We start from the raw sequence: 21,836 nt of genomic DNA, 5'->3' as shown, positions 1-21,836 counted from the left end.
TCGTTAGTGGCATTGTGGCACCCACGCCGAGCCAGGCGCGCGGACCTAATGGACCACTGACAGGATTACCTACGAGTTGTACGATCAAACGTTTACTCTGAACCACAAAGATGATTTATAGATAAACAATTTCGCATAAAATCTAGTTCTGTTAAAATTGATATGTTTTGAAATCAAGTCACTTCAAGGCATTCTTGGTTGTGAGTCATCGCCGTCAAACATCAGATCAGCGTAGGTGTGTGACAAACACGAAATCTCAGAGCGTGTGAACAGCGATATGCCCTGGGAAGACTACCAGCGATGTATCGGCCTCACGCGCTCTTGATGTTATCGACGGTTTCGTTCCGACCTCACCTAATCATTGATCTTTATTTACGTGTCTAATGGAAAATATTATGAAAATAACAACACTTATTCGCTGTCTAATAATATTAAGTTAATTGTGTGTTTATTTCACTTTTGAGAAATCGCTCTCACTCTTGGATTTCGAACGCGAAATCATTGTGATTGTGTTGTGCGCGCTCTCGCGAGCACGTTATCTAATACACTTCTCAACAATGGATGACCGCGCTAAGCGCGCCCGGCACAATGCTTCCGTCGGCTTCGGTTCCGCTCTCGTGAATTAGGTAACTGGTGCATTTGACGAAACTTCACTTTTTCACTGTCCCACTTAACCCTGCTGCGTGCCGTTGAATTTACCAATCTATAATTTGTTTGCTACCGATTAGTAGCGCATTTATCCATAAAAGTTGATTTCCACGGTGTCTCGGAGGCGGGTCCATTAGAGAGTTCGCGATTCGCGCCGGGAATTCTAGCGATCTTTTCGCACGACAATCGGGAGCGAGACGCTCCAACTAGAGCGGCTAATGTTTAAATGGACCGGTTTTAGATCGACTAATACTTGTAGCTTGGACCGGTGTCGTTCTGCATGTAGTACTAGTTTAATACTTAATTTATTCTTAATCTAACCTTGAAATAAGCAATTATTAGTGGCCGATATAAGACATTGTATGTCTCATTTAAATAATTAAATGTGCATAGAAGACTAGCAATCACTACCGGTGTATGCTTCTGTACCTGTATGTAGGTCGATTCAACACCATGCTACACTTTCGTTGGCGATATGCAAATCAGAGCGTGAGTGTCGCAGTCAGGCGTTGCCTATTCTGTAAAATTGTTTGGAAAACAAACTGCCTAATCAACTCGTCGTTTTGCAGACGGCCGCACTTAGTTTCTGCATTATTTTTGTCATTACAGTCATTACTATCCAGTAATCATCGGATCCACCGCGACTGCTTTCACCTCAATTCAAATAATTTCCCTTAGCATCAGAATCCGCTGGGTCCTGTCGTCGTACCATATTGCAATACAGTCGCAACATTCACCCAGTAATGTGTGGGAAATGGGCGTTCCAAGTTTTTTTAATTGCCTTGTGTCGGCTGTGTGGTATGTTATTATTGCGGAGCGTAATGCAACGCGGGCCACAGAAGTAAGGCGCCTAGCTGTCTCCGAACAATTTCGTTGTTAATTATCTTCAATCGGCTGGCTGGCTGCTCGGTGGCACGTCTGGCCCGTAACTGCTGCCTTGAAAGTAGGCAACGAGTGTGTGCTGGTTGATGCACGTCAACTATTCTCGGATGGTATTTTCGATGCGCGACTGTTGTGGGTCATCGACCCATCTGCAGAATTGCCCAACGCGTTGTTTTGTTTATGCCTCTATTTCAGGAATGAACGTTCCCCTTTATAAATATTAATAGAATACACGTTTAGATCCAAGTCCTTTAAATCTCAAGTTAGGTTCACAATCAACAGCATATAATGTTTTATGAGTATCTGCAATTCGTTCTTTTACGCATTCATTCGTATAAAGTTACTAAGCACAAGTACGATCCTAGTTTTTTTTGTTGCATTTCAATCATTACCCAAAGCAATTACAACTCTATTCAAAATCTGTGAAAATAGTGTAGGTATTCGAGTGTATACTATTTTCGTATTTATTGCTTTGAGCTTGGTATCGCGTATTTGATTAACTTCAACTCACCCTCTTTATTCGTAGTAAAACCAGATAAAGCTTATGACTGCGTTTTCACCATAGCCCCAATTCTGCTATTTAACAATGGCCGATGAATGAATGGATTAAATTTGAAATTATTCCTATTCACTTAAGCATTTGGACAATACAATAATTGGAAGTTATGTAATTGTATTGACTTTGGGTGTACCGTACTGAATTTCTAATTATTTTGCAGGAAAAAAATACAAAAAATGTCTTATAAGCCAATTTTCATTCATTCATCGACCATTGTAAATAGCAGAATTGGTGCCCTGGGGTATGTGAATATGGTATTTTTAACTATTAATAAAATAAAAAAATACTCGTCTCTACACCGGCTTCTTTTGAGGAAGCCATTGTATTTCTCGCTAATAGCCATTGATACACTATTTTGCGAAATGTATATCGTGCCTCTAAAAAGCGCTTTAAGCTATGTTTTCCAAAAGAAAATGATCTAGAATAACTTTAGTAGATTTATTTTGCGTTCCGTTTCCATTCCCATAAAGTATTCTAATGTTCATAGTTATTTTTTACACTCACGTCATGTCACGTCATCATATAAAATAATTTAATTTACGTGCATCACTGAAATACTGAGTATTCATGTTGTTTACGTATATTTGTACTACCTTTATCACACTAATGTCATCTCAACGTTTCCTAGTTACTAGTAAATTCAGTGATTTTATGACACCAGATAAGTAATTCGCATACGCTTACGCTCATTGATATTCCCACCGTCTACATTCTCGATCTCAAAATCGCCCTAAGCGGTATATTCATTACAATATTAGCGAATCCACCTCGCCCGTTACTTAAGGCCTAGATGGCAAAGCGGCTGGAAAGGTACATTTATTATATGGTATTTGGCACAATACCGATGTTTCGTTGTAAAATAACATTCTCTCTTGATGAGTCTATTACGTAGACATGAAATTGTACTTAGCCACTGGCAGAAGTGCATTTCGTGTCTTTACCTTGTGTGCCGATACTACCATAGTCGAGATAAAATACAGCACGCGATATTACTGCAGAATGTTCGACAGGCTTCAGTATCGATGTCGACGGATCTGGGGCATCTCGATTAGCACTCAGATAGGTATAGCATATCATGTGTCGTCTTTGATACATCAAATCCAATATTGGAAGTTTCAGTGGTTGAGCTTCTACATGATTTAAGCGAATAAAGTACATAGCGTTTATTACCCAAATCTAGCGTACTAATTGCTACATGCTTACAAACTATTTTAAAGATAAAACATAACTCTAACCATTTTTAATTAATCAAATGAACGCTCAGTGAATATGTTATTTATTTTCATCATAACACAAATCCGGACATCACATTTATTACTAACTAAATTCTCACAGTATTAACACTTTAGTTAATTAATTCGTATAGCCGTAAGAGCGTTAGACGCGTGAGTCATCGGTAACGATGACTTGTTCGTGACGTGAAATGCTAACCTGTAATTTAGACTGAGATTTACGAGGCGACTCTCGCTGTGATTATAGTAATTTTAGAGTATGCGGTTGCCAAAATTAAGAGGTTACAACGTGCAGTGATAAGTGGGTACACATGATCTATATGAAGATAAAGTCTTGCAGACGTAACCTATTTCGGCACTGTCTACTTAATTTCTCTTAAAAGAAATTGTGGCAGAATGATATACGCATAAAGATAACGAGTGATTGCGGTCATCATAACTGCCATTCCTTTGTCTTAATGATTCAGGGATTGATCCCCAGAATTGGTGAGTGACATACGCTTACGAGTATTACTGTCATTTTCCTCGTATTATCGCGTAAAAACATCTTATGACGGTCACAAAACAACTGTACAACATAAGAATCATATTGAAGAAACTACACATGTCTTAAAGATAATATAAAATCATCATCAAGTTTTGATATAAACCTCCTAAAAGTTGTTGAACGTTATAATAAACTGTATATATAAAAACTTATTACGGTAACACAGAAGAAGGTTTCTTGTTGCTAAGCACGCAACTGATGAGTTATCTAACTCTCGGCTGGATGGGTGAAATTTTACCGCCGAAATCGCTCCGAGCAATAATTAAATTCACCAGAGCCCATAAACAAATTCCCATGGTATTGAACCGCAAGTTTTTTATGCAATGCTTACGTTTATAGATTATAGTCGTCACGTTTTTTGTCAGGTACATCATAAAAACATACACCGTTCACAAGCTCGTCTAAAATCTTATTTAATCATAAGCTTTCAACTTACCTTTCGATTTGAATTGCCAGCGATTTTGCATGTTTAATGTTTATTTTTTTCCATGAACTATTACCATCAGTTTTTCTCCCATCACGAGTTTAGCAAGTGTGTACTTCAAAGTTTTTTCTAGATTGGCTGACTTGCCCATAAATGGCGTTATTTCCTGCCTACACCTGCGCCAATGTTCATTCCTTGGCAGCCGACGTGTCGTCGCTAGCAATCAATGCCTTACGATTAATAGCAAACCGCAAAAACGTCGGCTTAGCTTCCTCAATAGATTATTTTTTGTCGATGAGTGTCCTTTCGTTCGCTTTTCGATTTGGTACAAGCTTTGCCAATCAAAGAAAATAAAAAGCTATGCGGTAATAATTCGTGCGTCTGTTATCGGTTTGAATTTGGTTTTGTTATTTGATATTTGATTTATTATGTCTGTCACTAACTGGCCCTTGACAGTGCTGTAAAGTTATCCTTGTTTTGATGAACTGCAATCAGTTGTGCAGAGGAACTTTTGGGAACTGAAACGGTTGCAAATGCTCGTAGTTTAATTAATTTTAAATTGCTGTTCATAAATGTAAGCGTTCCAAGGGAATTGAGTACGTCCCTTTAAAATGTTTCGTTGAGATCAAAAGTTCAAATGTCTTCACCAACGACCGCTGTTGAGGCAAGTCAACACACGAGATATGAGTCCCGACTGAAGCTCAAGTCAACGCACTCTGCCATTCTCTTAGAGTTCACTATCGAAAGAGAACGAACCCTCATCAAATCTTGTACGCGATAGTGGTAATACCGACGTCTTTACTGCCCCTAGCCTTTGCCAAAACACAGTTTTCGCAGTTTACAGCTTCATTGCGATAAATGAATTTCGCTAGTGAGTTGACCGTGCAATTGATTCTTAATGGGGAGTAAACGTGACGCGTTACATTAAACCCACAGGCGTTTTTCATTGTGGAGAAATCAATTCGTGAGTTCCATATTTTATGCTGATAGCACTATTGACTTTTTTGTACGTGTTAACATTGCATGTTAATTGCTTTTATTTTCGCCATTAGTAACTTTTTTACAGTTTCACAATGTTTTATTTCATACAATATTTTGGACAATTAACCATCCAGTGCATCTTCATGGATGACTAACCTATTGAAAGTTTAGTTTACTGTTCACAGTATGTCGATAAATTGTATCTGTTTACATAAAGGGCGATGACAAGATTTCGTTGAGTCCGAACTGATAAACAAAGTGCCTATAGCTGCGTACAGAACACAACACAGGACAAATGTTTACTGTACTGTCACAATAATGATGTCACATGTCTAATGTAGTGTGTCTACTCGTGAAGATAACGAGAACTTTAGGTTATTCACCTTCTACGAGGCTCATTGTACTAGTTGGAGCATCGCATGACAAAATACAATGTGTGTGTTCAGCGCTGCGCCTAATTTGAAAGCCAAAAGTACAAAGTACGCATACAGTTCGCGAACAGTTCACGGACTATTGGTTTATGAACGATTCGATATATTTACGAGTTGAAACGTTGATACACGTTCAACAGTAGTTAAGGCACAGAGAACACATTCGTTGGCAAGCTCCCTACAACGTATAAATATTCAAAGTAGGAGATTTATTGCTACGACATGATGTGGTTCAGATCCCACTGATACTAACAGACGACTGTGTTGGTAATTTTAGACTTATAAAACAAGAAAACACACGACAGTTGTAATAAATGATGATTGGTACTCGCCAGTCAAGAAGAATGATGTAGCAGAAACAAGATATTTAGCTTTACAAACGTGTGAAAGGTTACTCCTGTTGGCATTCTTAAGACGATAGCTGAAATTATACTTACCTATCCAGTTTAAAATTACGCTTGATTTTCTGTACTCGTAAGGATTTAATTAAATTCTGTTTTCGTGAAACACCATAAGTAAAACAGTATATTGAGTAATCTCGAATAAACACATTAATTGCAAAAGTTAATTTGGCGCCGTTCTTAGCAACTTTCTCACGCAAATTGGGCGTAGGAGGACGTTTTCTAAATATTTCACGTCGGCGCTGTAGTGTCGGAATAATTAATGAATGGTTATTTACTATCAGACACCGCACGCAGAGTTCAAGCTTACACAAAAGCAATCACGAAGTACGACACGGCTACATTACCGACAGTGCACCTTTAATGTGCTATGAGTAACGATGCTGTCAGGCTCTGGCTGAACACAAAGTGCGCATTGTTGATGTCCCTGAAGCCGCGCCGCGCCACACGCCTCGATTTATCGTGATAGATCGCAGAGAAATCATCCGAGCCGAAAGGCATACATGTTTCACTTACAACTCTCTGTGTATACTTAACATTAAATGCCAACTACCAACAATCTCTTTCAATAATCTTTTCACGTCAAATTTTTGGAAGCCTCAAATCTTCGCAGTGAAAAATGACGAACGATCTTCATAAATCACAAACGCGGTCAATGATCTTTCTGAATGAAAAATAAAAGCAAACAAACATTTTTGAATGCGACATGAAAAAGAATATGGCCAGTCGTTTGAATAACAAATTCAGCTACCAAACTATGAGTAACATAGTTCCGTCGGAAATATAAAACGCTACAAAAGCGTTGGCTTAACTCCGGATTCCGACCCCGGATTTGTTGAAAAGCCTATCGCGTATTCGCAGTCGCCTCACGACTTCACTTTCACTAGCAAACTATCAATCGCGACTGTCACGCTTTAAAAAATACATTGCGTAGTTTGTATAAAGGGACTTCGGTTTTTACATTATTCGTATTCCATATCTACTATGCAAAGTAGTTGGCGTGTTCCGGCAACTTGCTGAATAACGTCTACCAAAAAGAACTTCCTTACGAACAATTGTGGTTTCTTAGTAATTTGATAAACCTCGTTGCTGTCAGCGTGTAACTCACAAAGATTACGAGGCTTACATGTCAATAAACCTTTAAAAAGAAATTGATGAAAGAAGAAGATTTGCAGTGAATAATTGCAACTAATATAGAAATAAAGTGACTCAGTGTCACCGGGTAAATTAAGAGGGTTGACGAACTTACTTTTTACTAGTTCTTACAATCATTTATCAGTCTGGACATTCATTGTCTCATCTTTCTATGTCAAACGACAACAAAAGCTTTTCAAAATAGTTTCAAACCACTTACTTGCTATTTCCTCACCAATATCACCCGTATACTTATTTAGTACAAAACACATTTAGAATGTCAGTTAAAATATTCATTGTATAAATATAAATACTCTACATAACACGTATAGATTGTACAGTCCAATAGGTACCATTAAAAGGTTATTGCCCCCGCATTGTTTACTACCAATTACCCGCTTTATCTTGTTCAAATAATAATTGAATCGAGCGTGGGGTACACACAATAGATAACTATTGGTTCTAATTACTTTATACTATAACACAGGCAATGCAACTAACATTATACACGCTTCGTTTTCATCGATTGAAAATGTAAGAAGCACAATTAAATTTATATTTATTAATTGGCCCAATCAAACAATATAAAAGCATAAACACATAGAGAAACGATTTTTCTTATTAATTGGATTTATTGGCCACACGCTAAACCGTTGATTGAATTTTTCATAAATTGTGATATTTTTATAGACCGTTTATGTTCTAACGATGTAGTAGTTTACACGTCGCGCGTCGTTATTTATTAATATTCGTAGGCCGTGTACGGACGTATTTAAAATAGTTTTGTTTTCGAAGACGTTCAGGAATAGTGGGTGGGGCAACAAACTAATCCTGTTCCAATCCAATTACATAAATCACTTTACCTTATCAAGGGAATAAAAAATAACCAAAAGAATCGAAATAAATTATATTAAACCTGTGCTCAATATTCTAAGCTGATACAGATAAAATGGAACAAATATTTTGACTCATTTATCATATAGGACCCACAAAAGGTATTGCTACCTACCGAAAGGAATTTTCGATTCGGGTCTCTCCTACCGCGCCTCACAGTATTATTATTGCAGTTTTTAAGGAGATGCTGCTCCACGCCTCGCAGTGCGCTGACAAACTCCTACGATCCAAAAATACTATTAAATTACTTGAACAGCTATTGGTATGCCCACAGGATTGTGAAAGTTATTCTCATGTATACATAAGATATCCCCGTTCCCCACAACTTAATGGAAGTGGAACCTAATCAAGCCTATAAAATTAATTGCACATTACGTCGAACGCGTACACCTCTAGGAAATAAAGTAAAACTGTTTAATGCATCGGTTTCTTATCTTTCATTTAAATTGAGCAATCCGGACGTAATTAAGGCTATATTTAATCAGAAGGCACTTATTGATTTTCACCGTTAATGCATAACATAATTACATTAATTACCCCTGAACGAATCGTAGATACGTGTGCCTTAGACTTAATGAATTCTTATACGGCGACTCTGCCGATTTAATTAAATGATACTTACCGAAGAAAAGCAATATTTAAAACTATTTACAACACACTCTTTACATAATCGACAAACATAAATTCTAATAAAAACGTGAACATAATAAAATCTCTAAATACACAACAAGCATAAAGTTTATATCTGTAAAATATAAATTCGCTGCGCATTTCAAAACGAGTTACACGGAAACTAGATACCAATTAACCATTGAACGATCTGTAAATCAAATTGCATAAGCTCAGTTGACGCATCCGACACTTTCTCGACGCTTACACACGACCTCTGCTGGCGGGGTTGCGAACTTTACCACTGCGGAATATCCTGCGGCCTACCTTTCACGAGGTTCAACGCACTACTACGCAACTGGGCGAATCTCACTTAACTGTGCAGTTAATTTAATGTTTTCTATTCATAAAACCTCGAATAGCCGAAACCAAATATTGGGATTAGGGCAGCGTAATGACGATGAAAAGCTCGAACAGAAATATGGTTAAAAAAGATGGAGAGTCAAAACATTTAAGCAACAGAACAGACAATGTTTCATCGAAAACAATTAAAAATCTTCAAATTCATAACATAAACTTTAACGAATAACACAACCTTTTCACAACTGACGTAACTTTCAGTTAGCGGTCCGGGAAATGTAACTTGTCTAGTGTTCGCAGTTACGGTAAAGCCGTGGTGAGGGTAATTATTTTCATAACTTGTGTATTTTTCCGCAGAATCACCCAGCTACGTTATATATGATGCGAACTAAGTAATTGCCAAGTTTTTCATGACGTCGAGTTATGCTTTTCCTACTCTATTAGTTGGAACGTTAAATGTGTCAGCGTTATGTGGAATCATACTTACGTGTGTTCGGCATTTGTGAAATGACTGTTATAACGGATGCTCATAACTTATAGTTTAGTTCTTTTCTATTTATATGTGTTAATAGTTAAATCTAAACTAATGAAGCACAAAATATGCAGTAGAGGACACTTGGAAATAATTATCTATTAAAGTGTCACACATACTTTAATAAGTTTTCTAATGCCATAAAATGTTTATAGAAAAATTATAGTATTTACATATGCACATATCAAAGTTAACAAACGCAAATGATAATTTCTCAGTATTGTAAGGCAAAAAGTCTTACTTAGGCTAAGTAGGCAATAGCTCTATGATGATAAAAAATTAATATTATTGCTAATTCTTCGTCTTCAATCTTCATACTTTAGTGTTGAAGATGTAATTGACGGACAAAAAAGTAATAAGCAATGAAAAAAGTACTTACTGAAAATGCCTTGGTATTATTGAGGAACCTACTGCTCGACGATTGACCACTAAGAGTGTAATGACATAATTCACAAATGATTCTACTTTATGACTTTCCACATCCGTTGCTATGGAAACGTCAAGTTATTTAATAACTAAAATAAATTTTGATTACATTTACGGATTATAATCAGAATAAAGCCAAGACACCTTAATTTTCTCTACCCCAAACCAGCGAAACAGACGTTTAAGCGCCATCAAGTTCGTATTACTTACTTGTAAGCTTGTACTTATTGTTTACTAAATTACTCATAATTAATACGGTACAGTAATTCAAACAGGCACATGAATTAGTAACGGAAGCTGAGCGTTCGTTCGGTTGATTAGAGCCCCCCTCACCACCCACCCGCACAGAAAGGTTAACGTTAAAGTTCAAGCTATTATCACCTCTATGCTCTGCCGACTGGAAAATTGCTAACAAACTAGCCCTGTGTGTCCCGGCTACGATAAGGCTTCATTGGCGCTTATTAGCGAAACTGACAAGATTGGACTATCATTTGAATACACCTTCCTATACGTTTGTGGTTGTTATTATATTCTACATTTTTAAGTCTACATAGTGTTTTTGCTCCGTATGTCTATGAGATATAAATAACAGGATTGGAATACATAGAATACATTATAGAAAAGAAAATACCTATACTATGATTGAGTAGGTACAAGGGTGCCGTCACTCAGACTGACCATTAAATATTTTTGTAATTTATTTAGATTAGCCGCCAGTCCGACGCCTCGTATAATTTAACAAAGCAAAAGTTGGAAGCTTTTAGAGCGCCGTTCGTATTTATCATCCAAATGCAATTCAGTTAAAAGCTTGTAAAACAAAAACACAGTAACAGTTAATAAAAAAACCCAGTAATGTGTTAAGCGGGCTTCCGTTTGAATTATCGCTTTAACTAGGCAGAAAAAACAAGAGTCGTTGAAAACATTTACAACTACGCTGGTAATAAGTTCAGATAACATATGCTGATATATTGCATAGAGTAAAAACTACATTGGCGACCAGCCTGTAAAGCTTCCGTTATGCGCTTGAAAATAGTTTTTATTTTGCAGTTCGCTGCCGCTGAAATTATTCCTACAGTAAAATCCGCAGTAAAGTAAATTCATTTGAATTATTTCGTAGCGTTCAATGTACTTTAGATTGAGATCTTGTGTTGATAATTCTCTTTTATTTTAAATAGTTTTTACTATTTATACACAGTATTCAGTCGGTATATCAGTTATTGTAGACACAGTATGGTTTTCCGATAAGTAGCATGTATTAACATAAATCCTTTAGGTGTTTATTGATACGCTAGCTTTAACTAGAACTAATGTTTACAATTTGAAATGCATGTATGCCTGCCAACTGATGTTATTCATCATGATATATATGTTAAACAGACATACACGAATGATGACATAGTAATGTTCATGCATTACACGACAACAGGGAATCGATAATCATGAACTTTCACGTGGTATGATCACATTAGCTCACAGATACAATGCACCTCGCCCGTTCACTTTCGCCTTTCTTGGTCACGATACGACCGGCCATAGTTCACGATCGTCACAGCGACTCCTCAGCCACTGGTATTCAAACGATACGAGAAAGTTTTCAATTGACCTTTATATAAATACTCTTAGTACTTACTCTCACTGTATTACCCACTCCGAGCTCTGCCGTGTCACACTTGTTAATGATACCCAAGCTAATTTGTAATTATATTCACAGTAATGGTGGGATAAGTGGGACGTCTATACGGCTAACACGTTGGCCTCACTCGGACATTGCAGCTTATTTAGATACTAATTACTTCGTAACATTTAACTACGGTAAAAGTCGTTTTAATGCACGGTAAATGCGTGTGTGAACTTCTTTGCGGAAATAAATTTGCTCCTTTATTTGTGAAATCGGGTTTACAAGGCTGTTGACCAAGTTTCCATCCTATGATATTGTGATTCTGTGACTATATAATTAAAAAAAAACTTTATGTGCTTTGCAAAATTGATTACTAACATGTACAATTCTGTCTCTCTGATTTTTGGTAAAATTATTAGAAATTAGGTACAAGAGCCATATTGTTCTATTTTACATTTGCAACTTACATTATATATACTTAAACTTGTTTCGTATTGTAATGAGGTGCACCAGCAGCACTACATATTATGTTTGTCAAGTTTCATTCAATTCCGTCGGATTATAATTAATTAACGAACAAATGCTATCCGCTTCTCAACCAAAATTAAATGAGTAAACATTTTTGAGGTGCATTTTCAATTAAAACTCTCTTTTTAATTATATAAGCTGTCAGGGGAGCCTTCCAAATCAGCATATAAATGAGTTTAAATACTCAGACAGAACCCGCAGACTTACACAAAACTTATGCAGTCTGAGTAGAATCGATACTTCAAACAACTTCGCGAATCGGTATGCAAGTATTCACACCACTTTCTACCCGTCATTACTCAAACTGTCATTTACAACTCATTTTATTGCCATTCATACAATATCTCAACAATAGCTAACGAGACTTGATGAAGTAAAAGTTGCAAATGCGTACTAATGCCCCATTGTTGCTTTCTACTCTGTTGTTTATCGTACCGTCGACGTAAAATGTGATTGGAGGTCGAAACAATAATAACAGATCCGACTATGTACGGTATACGACTAGATGATTGTTTCTATATTTACTTTCGAATTTTATAGATTGTCGTCCCGAATATATACTTAGTGTTATAGAAGTTCACGAAGACATTAGTAAACTCGCCATTACCCCGATTTTTACAGATGTTAATGTTCTTTGTAATGCACGCTTTAAGACTACTGCGTTCCTATTTCAACCACTAAAGTTATGTCTCTAACTTGGTCATGTTTTATTGCATTTTTATGTTTCAATTATTACCCACCATTATTATACTAAACTGCGTCTTAAACGATGTTCAAATGCCCGCATTATGACTTCATTCAAAACTGTTGCGAATTATAGTAAGTTCAAATGAGGAAAAGGTCTAGTGTTGGATTATTCGATACCATCTCCTTGTAAACATACTACAGAAAGATGTTCCATTTTAAATGTGTAGCGATATGCAAATAAGATTATATAAATTGAATGGATGGCTTCAACGTAGACATATTGGCCCTCAGAGAGCGCAGTACGCAGGCGATATTTGGTCGCGGGCTGTTCGCCGTGGCGTGTGCGATAGCGATCTGACTGAACGACCGAGCAATTGCCTTGTTTGTCGTGCCGGCGACGCTAGCGATACCACGGTATGTTGATACCAGTCAGATTGGAGGTGGCAATTTGTTGGTGACGATATATTTAATGCACACCTGCACCACATGACCGTATCGAGTCATTATACCAATCTCATATCATGATGCCCTCTTCTCCATCTGTTGCTAATTATATGAAAACCGTTTGGGGTCCCGCTATTCCGACCAGTAATATAAAGCACGATTTATATTTCGCGTAACGCTTTACCTTTTGTTCATCGTTAACCCACTTATTATAATTAATGCCTTCTACTTTTATATTCTCTGAAGATTTCTCTATAAGAAATTTCAATGACGCTTGATAGCGTTCTGGTGCTCAAATATTGTCACAGCGATAAGAATTGACTCACGTCCACTGCACGTGGAATGTTACTTGCTTATTATATGTCCAGAATATTTGTAAAGGTACAAAAACCCGTTGTCTAGATTTCTAGCTCCGTGGAGGTCCGTACAGATGGTAATACACAGGCGAGTGTACCATCGCAGCTAGAATGACATGACTGAGTCGTTTTCAAGCTGGCCCTACGGACGCGGATACATTGACGTCGCCATTTGTGACATTTTGATGGTAGATTGTTCTGTTTACACACGGACGAATGCGACCACCTTCTAGAAACCTGTGTGTTTGTGTTCCACTTATCCTATGCGTAGATCTTAAGTACGCACCGTTTCGGTCATGACTCCATTCTGTATTGTTTCTACGAAAGGAATAGCAAATGAAGCGTTCACAGCGGACGGATCACTTCAACAGATGAAATATGATCTTAGAGGTTTAACAAAGTAACTTTTCACTTCGCCACCACCATTAGTTGTATTTGGTAATCAATCAACACAATGTTCACCTATTAGTCAGTCGGTTCGTTCACCTCGCCTTTCAAGGTCTAAGCGTGCATTATTTTAGCGTCGGCGTCGGTGGCGACCCACACACGCAATTCTATGCACATTTCCAAGTACGATGCGCGAGGTTGGAGGAATGGGAGCGCGTGATACGAATACACTAAAGATTATCTGTCCAGCGTAGATTGTATCGGTACGTAAAAACCTCCGAGAATCCCGCCACACCCTCGTGAAACAGTGTGCACAAATTGAATTTTCCCGTAACAGGGCCCTGTAATCACTTTTATAACAAAGTATTCACAATGGACCATCGAACTATAATAAAGAGCGCAAATTCCAGGTACGAGGTCTTGATTGTTTTTGACATAGAACCCGATCCCCTTAGTGAAGATGGTTATCCAATAATCAGATAGTTACCTTCAGAAGATGTAATAGTTCCCTTCTGCTAAGTAATAAAACTTTGCTAGCTTAGTTATTTACCCGGACCGTGTTCAATTTATTTAACAATCATTATATTGTACGATTATCTAGTTGACAGGAGTCCATTAGTGACAGAGGTGTAGCTCGGCGGTGATTTACGACGGCCATCGCCCCGGCTTGATGGTTCCTTGTATCTCTAAATGAAAACACTCATACAGTAGCCAAGAGCTACTGAGAGCTAACATTTATCTGATGGACATTTATATTCTCAGGTGGACGACATAACAAATGTGACTAAAAAAGTTAAACTGTCTTTTTTAATATACGTAGGTATATGAAAGCTCATGTCACGCAATAGTTTTCATTTGTAATAGTTTTGTTAGACGCGCTGTAATTTTCCGAGTCATTAAATGTTGTGGGAGATTCATAAAGACTCCCCACGTGGGCATGCGCGCGCGCTGTTTTTTTGCTCGGTAGCACATCGTTCGTCATTACGCGTTTATTATCTGTTTGGCCTTGGCCGTGAACGGTCGCGCAAGAGGACACACTTGCGCGTGGGCAAATACGGTGGCTACGCAGCGTACCTCAGAATTTTGAATCAACTTAGCAAAAAAACTTATTGTGTCCATACCACGAAATGTTCTACTGAACATCGAACAAAAACTAGGTATATTAAATTAAAATACCACATCTTTAAACGTAGTTAGAATAATAAACCTTTTTAACATAATAAATAGTACGTGTTCCTTTAAGTTTTTACAATGTTCTTCATCGAAATTAATTTAGCATTAGAAATACGTGTAGCATGTAGAATAACAAAACCAAGTCGTAGCCCGCACCCCGCTGGGCATGTTATAGCTAAATGATAAGGTGTGTCTGCCTTAATAAACGATACCGTCATACTGTAATAGTATACGAGTGGAAAGCATATTAGTTTCGACTTCCTTACTGATTTAGGTATGCGCAATTTGTATTCTTTGTTTACGTTTTTTCTGTACAAAACCATGAATACAGCTATCCACTTCGCAGTCCATGGCTGTTACGTCAAGATTTAGGATATATCTGGTGTAGCAGCCCATTTGGGTCAATTGCAACAATCGGTAGGTAGGTCGTTAGGTCCGCCCACCGTCGGCGGCGCGGCGTGCGCCAGTCGACCTATTCGACGATAGCGCATCCGCTGCCGAGCTCATAAACACACATTTGCTTACTCCTTCACCTACGTAACTCAACTGTTCAGACGAATCTCAATATGTGTACAATTAACAGTTATTTGCAGCACGCTATCTATCCTAAATAACAACGTTAACATTGTAGAGTTCGTCCAATTACTTGTAAATGTCCTTTTAATGCAGTGATCTTCACAAGACGCTGGAATCTTTGAAAGCATCAACAATTATATGTTACATCATGTTGTTTTCGCGAAAATATGTGTGTTTAACGATGTCGGCTTTTGTGATAATATCACCGTCAGAGGTCATCGCACTGATGTTTCAGACGATAATTTAAGAGATAATTTGACGTCATTTGACCTTCTAGAATTCACGACTCAGTCGTTTTGTCACTACATTTGCAATAAATGTTTATTATTACTTGAATAAATTAAATACCAGTATCTAGGTATGTATGTATATTTTGTGGGTATTAAAAACGTTCACAGTCTTCGTGCATGTGAAATTGCTATACGCACGCGAAACTCCCAATGTAAAATAATAATAAAGTAAAAAATAACAAAATAAACACATACGAGCGATTCCACCCTGACCACGATCTACGAACATAATCGTAAAGTTACTTAATGAAAGCTTGGCTCGAACACACCGGGGCTTTCAACAAATCAATAGACGATTCCGATGTAATCCTCGTCCAGCAGAAACAGCTCTTTATTTTATACCACTTTATTTGTTCTGTAACTACGTCTAGATGTAAATTGTTCATATTCAGTCGTAAAGCTACCCATTGGGTAGGTTTGTCAAACTGGATGTATTACTATAAAATCTGTCCTGCATAAAATGTCGTACGCGCTTATAGAATTCACAAAACATATCATTCATTAATGTCACATTACGAAAATGGATAAATGCAACAGCATCATATAAATGTCCAGAGTGACAGCGTTTACCGGAGTTGTGGAGTCAGATCACGCAGGGCGACATGATATGCTCGGGGACTGTATTTTCGCTTATAAAATAATACTGAGGGACAATACCGATGAGTAAACGGTTCGGCACGTATGAGCTTACGAGATCCTTTATTACGAGCGTGCGCGAAATATTGAAAACAATACGAAACTAGACGTATAAGTAGATACGTAAGAAAAACAACAAAACTTTTCCGTACTAGAGAACACGCTATGTTTAATATTTGCTCATGATGTGATGCAACAATCCTTGTACCGGTTTTTGCTCGATCGGCTCCGCGGCGTCTAGCGAAGATGCGATACTCAATGGACTCAAATGTTCTGCATGGAATTGATTAACCCCCTGCCCTCAGTATGTGTAAGATATTCTTGCAATGTTTCAGAAAATATAATTTATTTACAAATTTCTCAACCATTTATAAATTTAAAGTACGTCTTTGTTCTCCTATACTCTTAATATTTATAGCTTATCGTTGTTTCTTATTTACGGTACATCATAATATCTATCTAAACTTACATCTCAAAAGCTATCAAAGATCCAAGCGAGTACATTCCCCGCATAAACCGTTTATATGACAGATAGTTGTTATGCTAATATTAAATCTGATAAAGGATACTCCTGGTTAGCAAATGTCAAGTTGTATGATACGAGGGGCGTTCTCACGGTAGCTCTTGAGAGAAGAACAGAGAAAGCCTTATCTCATGTATCGGAGCGCGAACAATGTGAAGAGCGTGTCGATCCTTATCACAGACAGCCTATCTAGTGGCTGTAGTGCATTCGACTTTCACTCGCCGCCGCCGCCGCGCCGCAGCCGCCACGCTGCCGTGTCGCTTCTAACACCACTTTATTTGTTCAAGTCTTGTCTTATTAGCTGTAGCGGAAATTGCGATGTGGTAGCTATACGTAGGTACGCGAATCGATGGGAAAGCTGTTACAACATAAACCCTTTGTTTTATACGCCGGGCATGTAAAACTACGTCTCACAAGACGTGCGACATTGTATACCTCAAAATATGTAAAATGCGTCACGCCAGAATGCAGCGGTAGCGGGAGACGGAACAGCATTTTTAGCATTTAATATTCAATAACACATCCATAAACGTCCATTGTGTCGGCATGGATTATGGGTGTTGGGGGACGCCGGTGCCGTCGGTCGCGCATGTTAAAGCCTGTCGTGATTTAGTGCAGGGCCGCGGCTCGTACGCAGCCCACGGGCCTAATTACAAAGTGTAATGAGGCGACTACGACGCCCGCGCTCGCGTCCGCCCGCGACATCACTGACGCCGAGTGACGCCCCGACTGCCCCGACACACAATAACTAACTTGCTTAGATGACAATAGCGCTCCAATGCTGATTGGCTGTAATTTTAATTACCTTATTTCCTGAATAAATTGCATCTGAAGACACACAACGTTATATACATATATACCCACTTCACAGAGTTTATTTTATAGGTTCATATCTGTATTTCCTGATACTAATAGATTAAACAATATAAGCAAGCCCAGTCAATGTTACTATTATGTTAGAAGTAAGTTAATGGGTACCACAACCTAACACACTCCCCGCAACTAAAAGCTTTATCGTAATCTAATCTAGAATCAAATCACCAACACTGAGCTACAAGATCACGAAGCGCATGTTCGGATTAATATTTTGATTACAACATTCAATGGTTGTTTATCTGAGCATCAAATGCGAGCACAATGTTAGAGGTAACCCATTACATAATTACAGAGACGGCCGTTTTCATATTATGATTTACGCACGAGTGGACGCCGTCCGTTGCTACGGCTCAACTTTGGCAAAAACACTCAGCAATATCATTCCACTTAATTTCGCATTCGAATGTTCAACTAATTTCGAATGGTTTAGTTTTTACAACTATGCCTTAAAGTTGATATTTATTATTCATAAAATAATAGGGTAATTGAATATCATGTTTAACATACACGCAGCGTGCACACGTATTGTCATCAATATTCTATTAAACAATCAATCAAAAGTAAAGAAAGATAACTATCGCCGCCGCCTGTGAGTAATTTAAGCAGGTTCGCTCATACATCATGTTATGTAAATTGCCATTTTTTTTCAAGAAAAGCGTCGTCACAGCGTAAGTGATGGACATACAAAATTCTGTTCTATTAATCTTCATTGATGGGTATGAAATACTTCGATCTTCTGGACAAGTTACATGACACGTCCCGATCGTTGAAGATCAATTTATTTTAACAATGTCAGCATGTTAATGAAATATCTCAACTGGTTTCAGTGACAGCTTCAGTTTTAATTTAGACGGAAAATTAATCTGTTCCATCATGTACCAACGGACTTTTAAGACCTCTTGTGTGTGTACATAAATTATTAAATAATTAAAATAAATAAATAAACGTTTCTTGCATAAATTTTTAAGTTTTACTCATATACTTAATTTTGCCGCTGCAGTTTAGTCACTTGTTCTGTATTGGTTTTAGACGTTTCATTTTATTTTTATCTACTAGTCCGAGACGATTCATTAAGTTTTTACCTGAAGCTGTATTCGCAAATGCGGTTTCATTACCGTTGTAGACACCAACGTACGCTTGTTGATTTTTCGCTCGAATTGATGTTTCGTTGCGTACCTATACCTACTGTTCCGAACAATTGAAAAAGTTTTTAGATGTAGTTCATACAGTTATCTATATTAAAAAAAACTAAAGTAACGATTTATATTAAGTGAAAACTTTTTGCTTGTTGGTAATAAATATTTATCGAAATGGCTATTATATAACAGTTGATAGCTTTTAGTACCTAATAAATATTCATGAAATAGCATGGACATCGCTCAACTTTTTTCAAATATGTTCAAAAGATTTATTCCATCCACAATCCATCTCAAGTCCTTTTATATTTTTTTTGCAATTCAAAATCGATAATCGAGTGCGCTGCAAGACATTTCGTTTGAATGAAAGTTTAATTTTGTTTTTATTTTGTTTCAGTTTCTGCCACTCTACCGCCACAGAGGCCTTGGATACCATTGACCCGACCGAACAGGACTCGTCCGACTTGTAAGTACAACCTTCACCACACAATTAGTTTCCGAAAACAAATATTAGCAATAACAACATGAGTGTGCAGTTACTGCTCCTCTGAACATTAATTTAAATGATACCATCTCGCTTATGCCTTTTTATTCGTCGTAGTAATACGATTCATAGCTAAGAACGGCGTGAGATTATTTAATAGTGATAACAAAAAGCTTAGCAACAAGTTCGTCATTAATAAAGTGTCATAGTGGCACGTATGGGCGCGGCGCACGCGGCCCGTCTCATAAATAACCAACCAGAGCCCGCCCTACCATTGCAACGGTAATGTTTCCACCCGTGGGAGACTCCAGGGATACTAGTTTGGTCCTGGTTCGGTCACTAACTTGTAGTCTTTCATACGTTGCCGCAACACCGTTAACGTTCTATGAATAATTTCTAGAGGTTAAGCTTCCTTGTTATGACAATGGCCTATTTCATCGTCAGTTCCACCTTCAGAAAGCTACATCTTTATTGCTGTATAAGTCGTAGGTAATTTGGTTCCATGTTACATTGAGAGTTGATCATACACTGTGCTATGATCAGTTGAGAGATAGATCATGCAGATAATTTAAACGAAACTAATGTTAAAAAAATTGAAACTATAAATATATCTTAGAGACAGCCATAATTAAACATTTGCCACGCTCAGCAAATTAGCAATATGTATCATGTTGTGCAAAGCAATGTCATAATATGAAATTGATTGATGAGGCTTTCATCTACTAACTACTTTAATGTCTTTCAAGCGCACCTGCTGCAGGTTGGCACTTTATAACATTTTCTCTCGTGGCACTTTTACCTGAGATTTATTTAAGTATCTAGTTCGAGAGAACTAATCGCGTAGTGCATGCCGCTAGCCGACGCTTAGTTTAGATCCCGTCACGCGTTCCCGGCCGGCCGGCACTCATGCCGCTGCCCAACGCACGATGCGCGCACCCAATTTACATAAATCAAAACGGACACTCGAGCCGCGCAAGCGTTCGAACACCTTACACCTATTGGCAAATAATTAATATCGTTGCATACAACATTCCTGATTTGCTAAAATACTTGCAGTAACTGTGTAGACAGACCATTGCGTAAATCAGACCAGCCATCCATACAATCAGACAATTATTCAACGACATTACGCGCTCGACCTTCTTGTTACATGCTGTTACCAACCGTGTATTTACTTAAGAATCAATCGACCGTAACTAGGAAACGATCTACAATACACCGAGAAACCGATTCAGTCGATCGCGCTTAGTCGCTCTCATGGCCAGATTGCACGGGAAGAGAGGAAATGCCCTTCGTCTCGCCATTCGCGGATAAACAATACACAATGAGAGACATTGGTTGCGACCTCCTTGGATCCGTGAACCCTGGATACAGTAATGTATTAAAACTGAAAAACACTCCTAGTCAAACAAATAAATCACACCAATGCCTAAACAATCGGCGTAGGTGATAGCCCAAAAGACCTTGAGACTCCATAGTTGTCACAAAGGCGTCGTATAAAAATCAATTGATGCCTATGATATTGTTACGGGACTGTGTCCTCTAACAAAACAGTCGCGTGTTGTTTATGTACAAGTCAAACTATTATGTTTACTTCATACTTTTAACCTTCACGTTTTATGTTCTTGTTTTCCAAACGCTAGATAGGTGACCTTTCTAAGTCAGTGTAAGTAAAAATTCATGAAACAATAGACGATTAAACCACTCGAATAAACAATTCTTACGTCTGTCGTGATACAAAATGCCCACGTAATGGCATTGCCAATAAACAGACGGCTGTGCGCCTCCCTCCATTATATTCAGATGAGACGCGATAGCACCCAACTGGTTTATTTCTTTCTTTTATTGCGGCATAAACACTGCAGAGTGAGATGTTCTGATCGACACAATCTTACAACATAATAACTGTTCACACCATCTCCTCTTTCTTAAATCATTCCCGTTTGCAAACGTGTTAGCTAGCTGTTACCCCTACTTGTTTGATTAATGCGTGTTCATGATTTAGCGATTGCATCTCTGCTCTCTACACCTGTCAGTAATTCCAAGAGAAATCTCCAACTCC

At 38.0% G+C, this 21,836-nt stretch overlaps 1 protein-coding gene across 1 annotated transcript in view; it reads left to right on the top strand.

The window, feature by feature from the left end:
- The window catches only part of LOC113496590 (CCR4-NOT transcription complex subunit 6), a 131,801-nt gene that overhangs the window by 101,178 nt on the left and 8,787 nt on the right, over positions 1 to 21,836 (top strand). Inside the window, exon 5 of the mRNA XM_026875862.1 lies at positions 19,688 to 19,756. Within this exon, the coding sequence (XP_026731663.1) occupies positions 19,688 to 19,756 (69 nt within the window). The remainder of the gene's footprint in view (positions 1 to 19,687; positions 19,757 to 21,836) is intronic.

The sequence above is a fragment of the Trichoplusia ni genome, chromosome 8, assembly GCF_003590095.1.
Source record: "Trichoplusia ni isolate ovarian cell line Hi5 chromosome 8, tn1, whole genome shotgun sequence".
NCBI lineage: Eukaryota > Metazoa > Arthropoda > Insecta > Lepidoptera > Noctuidae > Trichoplusia > Trichoplusia ni.
The sequence above is the reverse complement of the archived record's forward strand: the minus strand, read 5'-3'. Positions and strand labels throughout refer to the sequence as shown.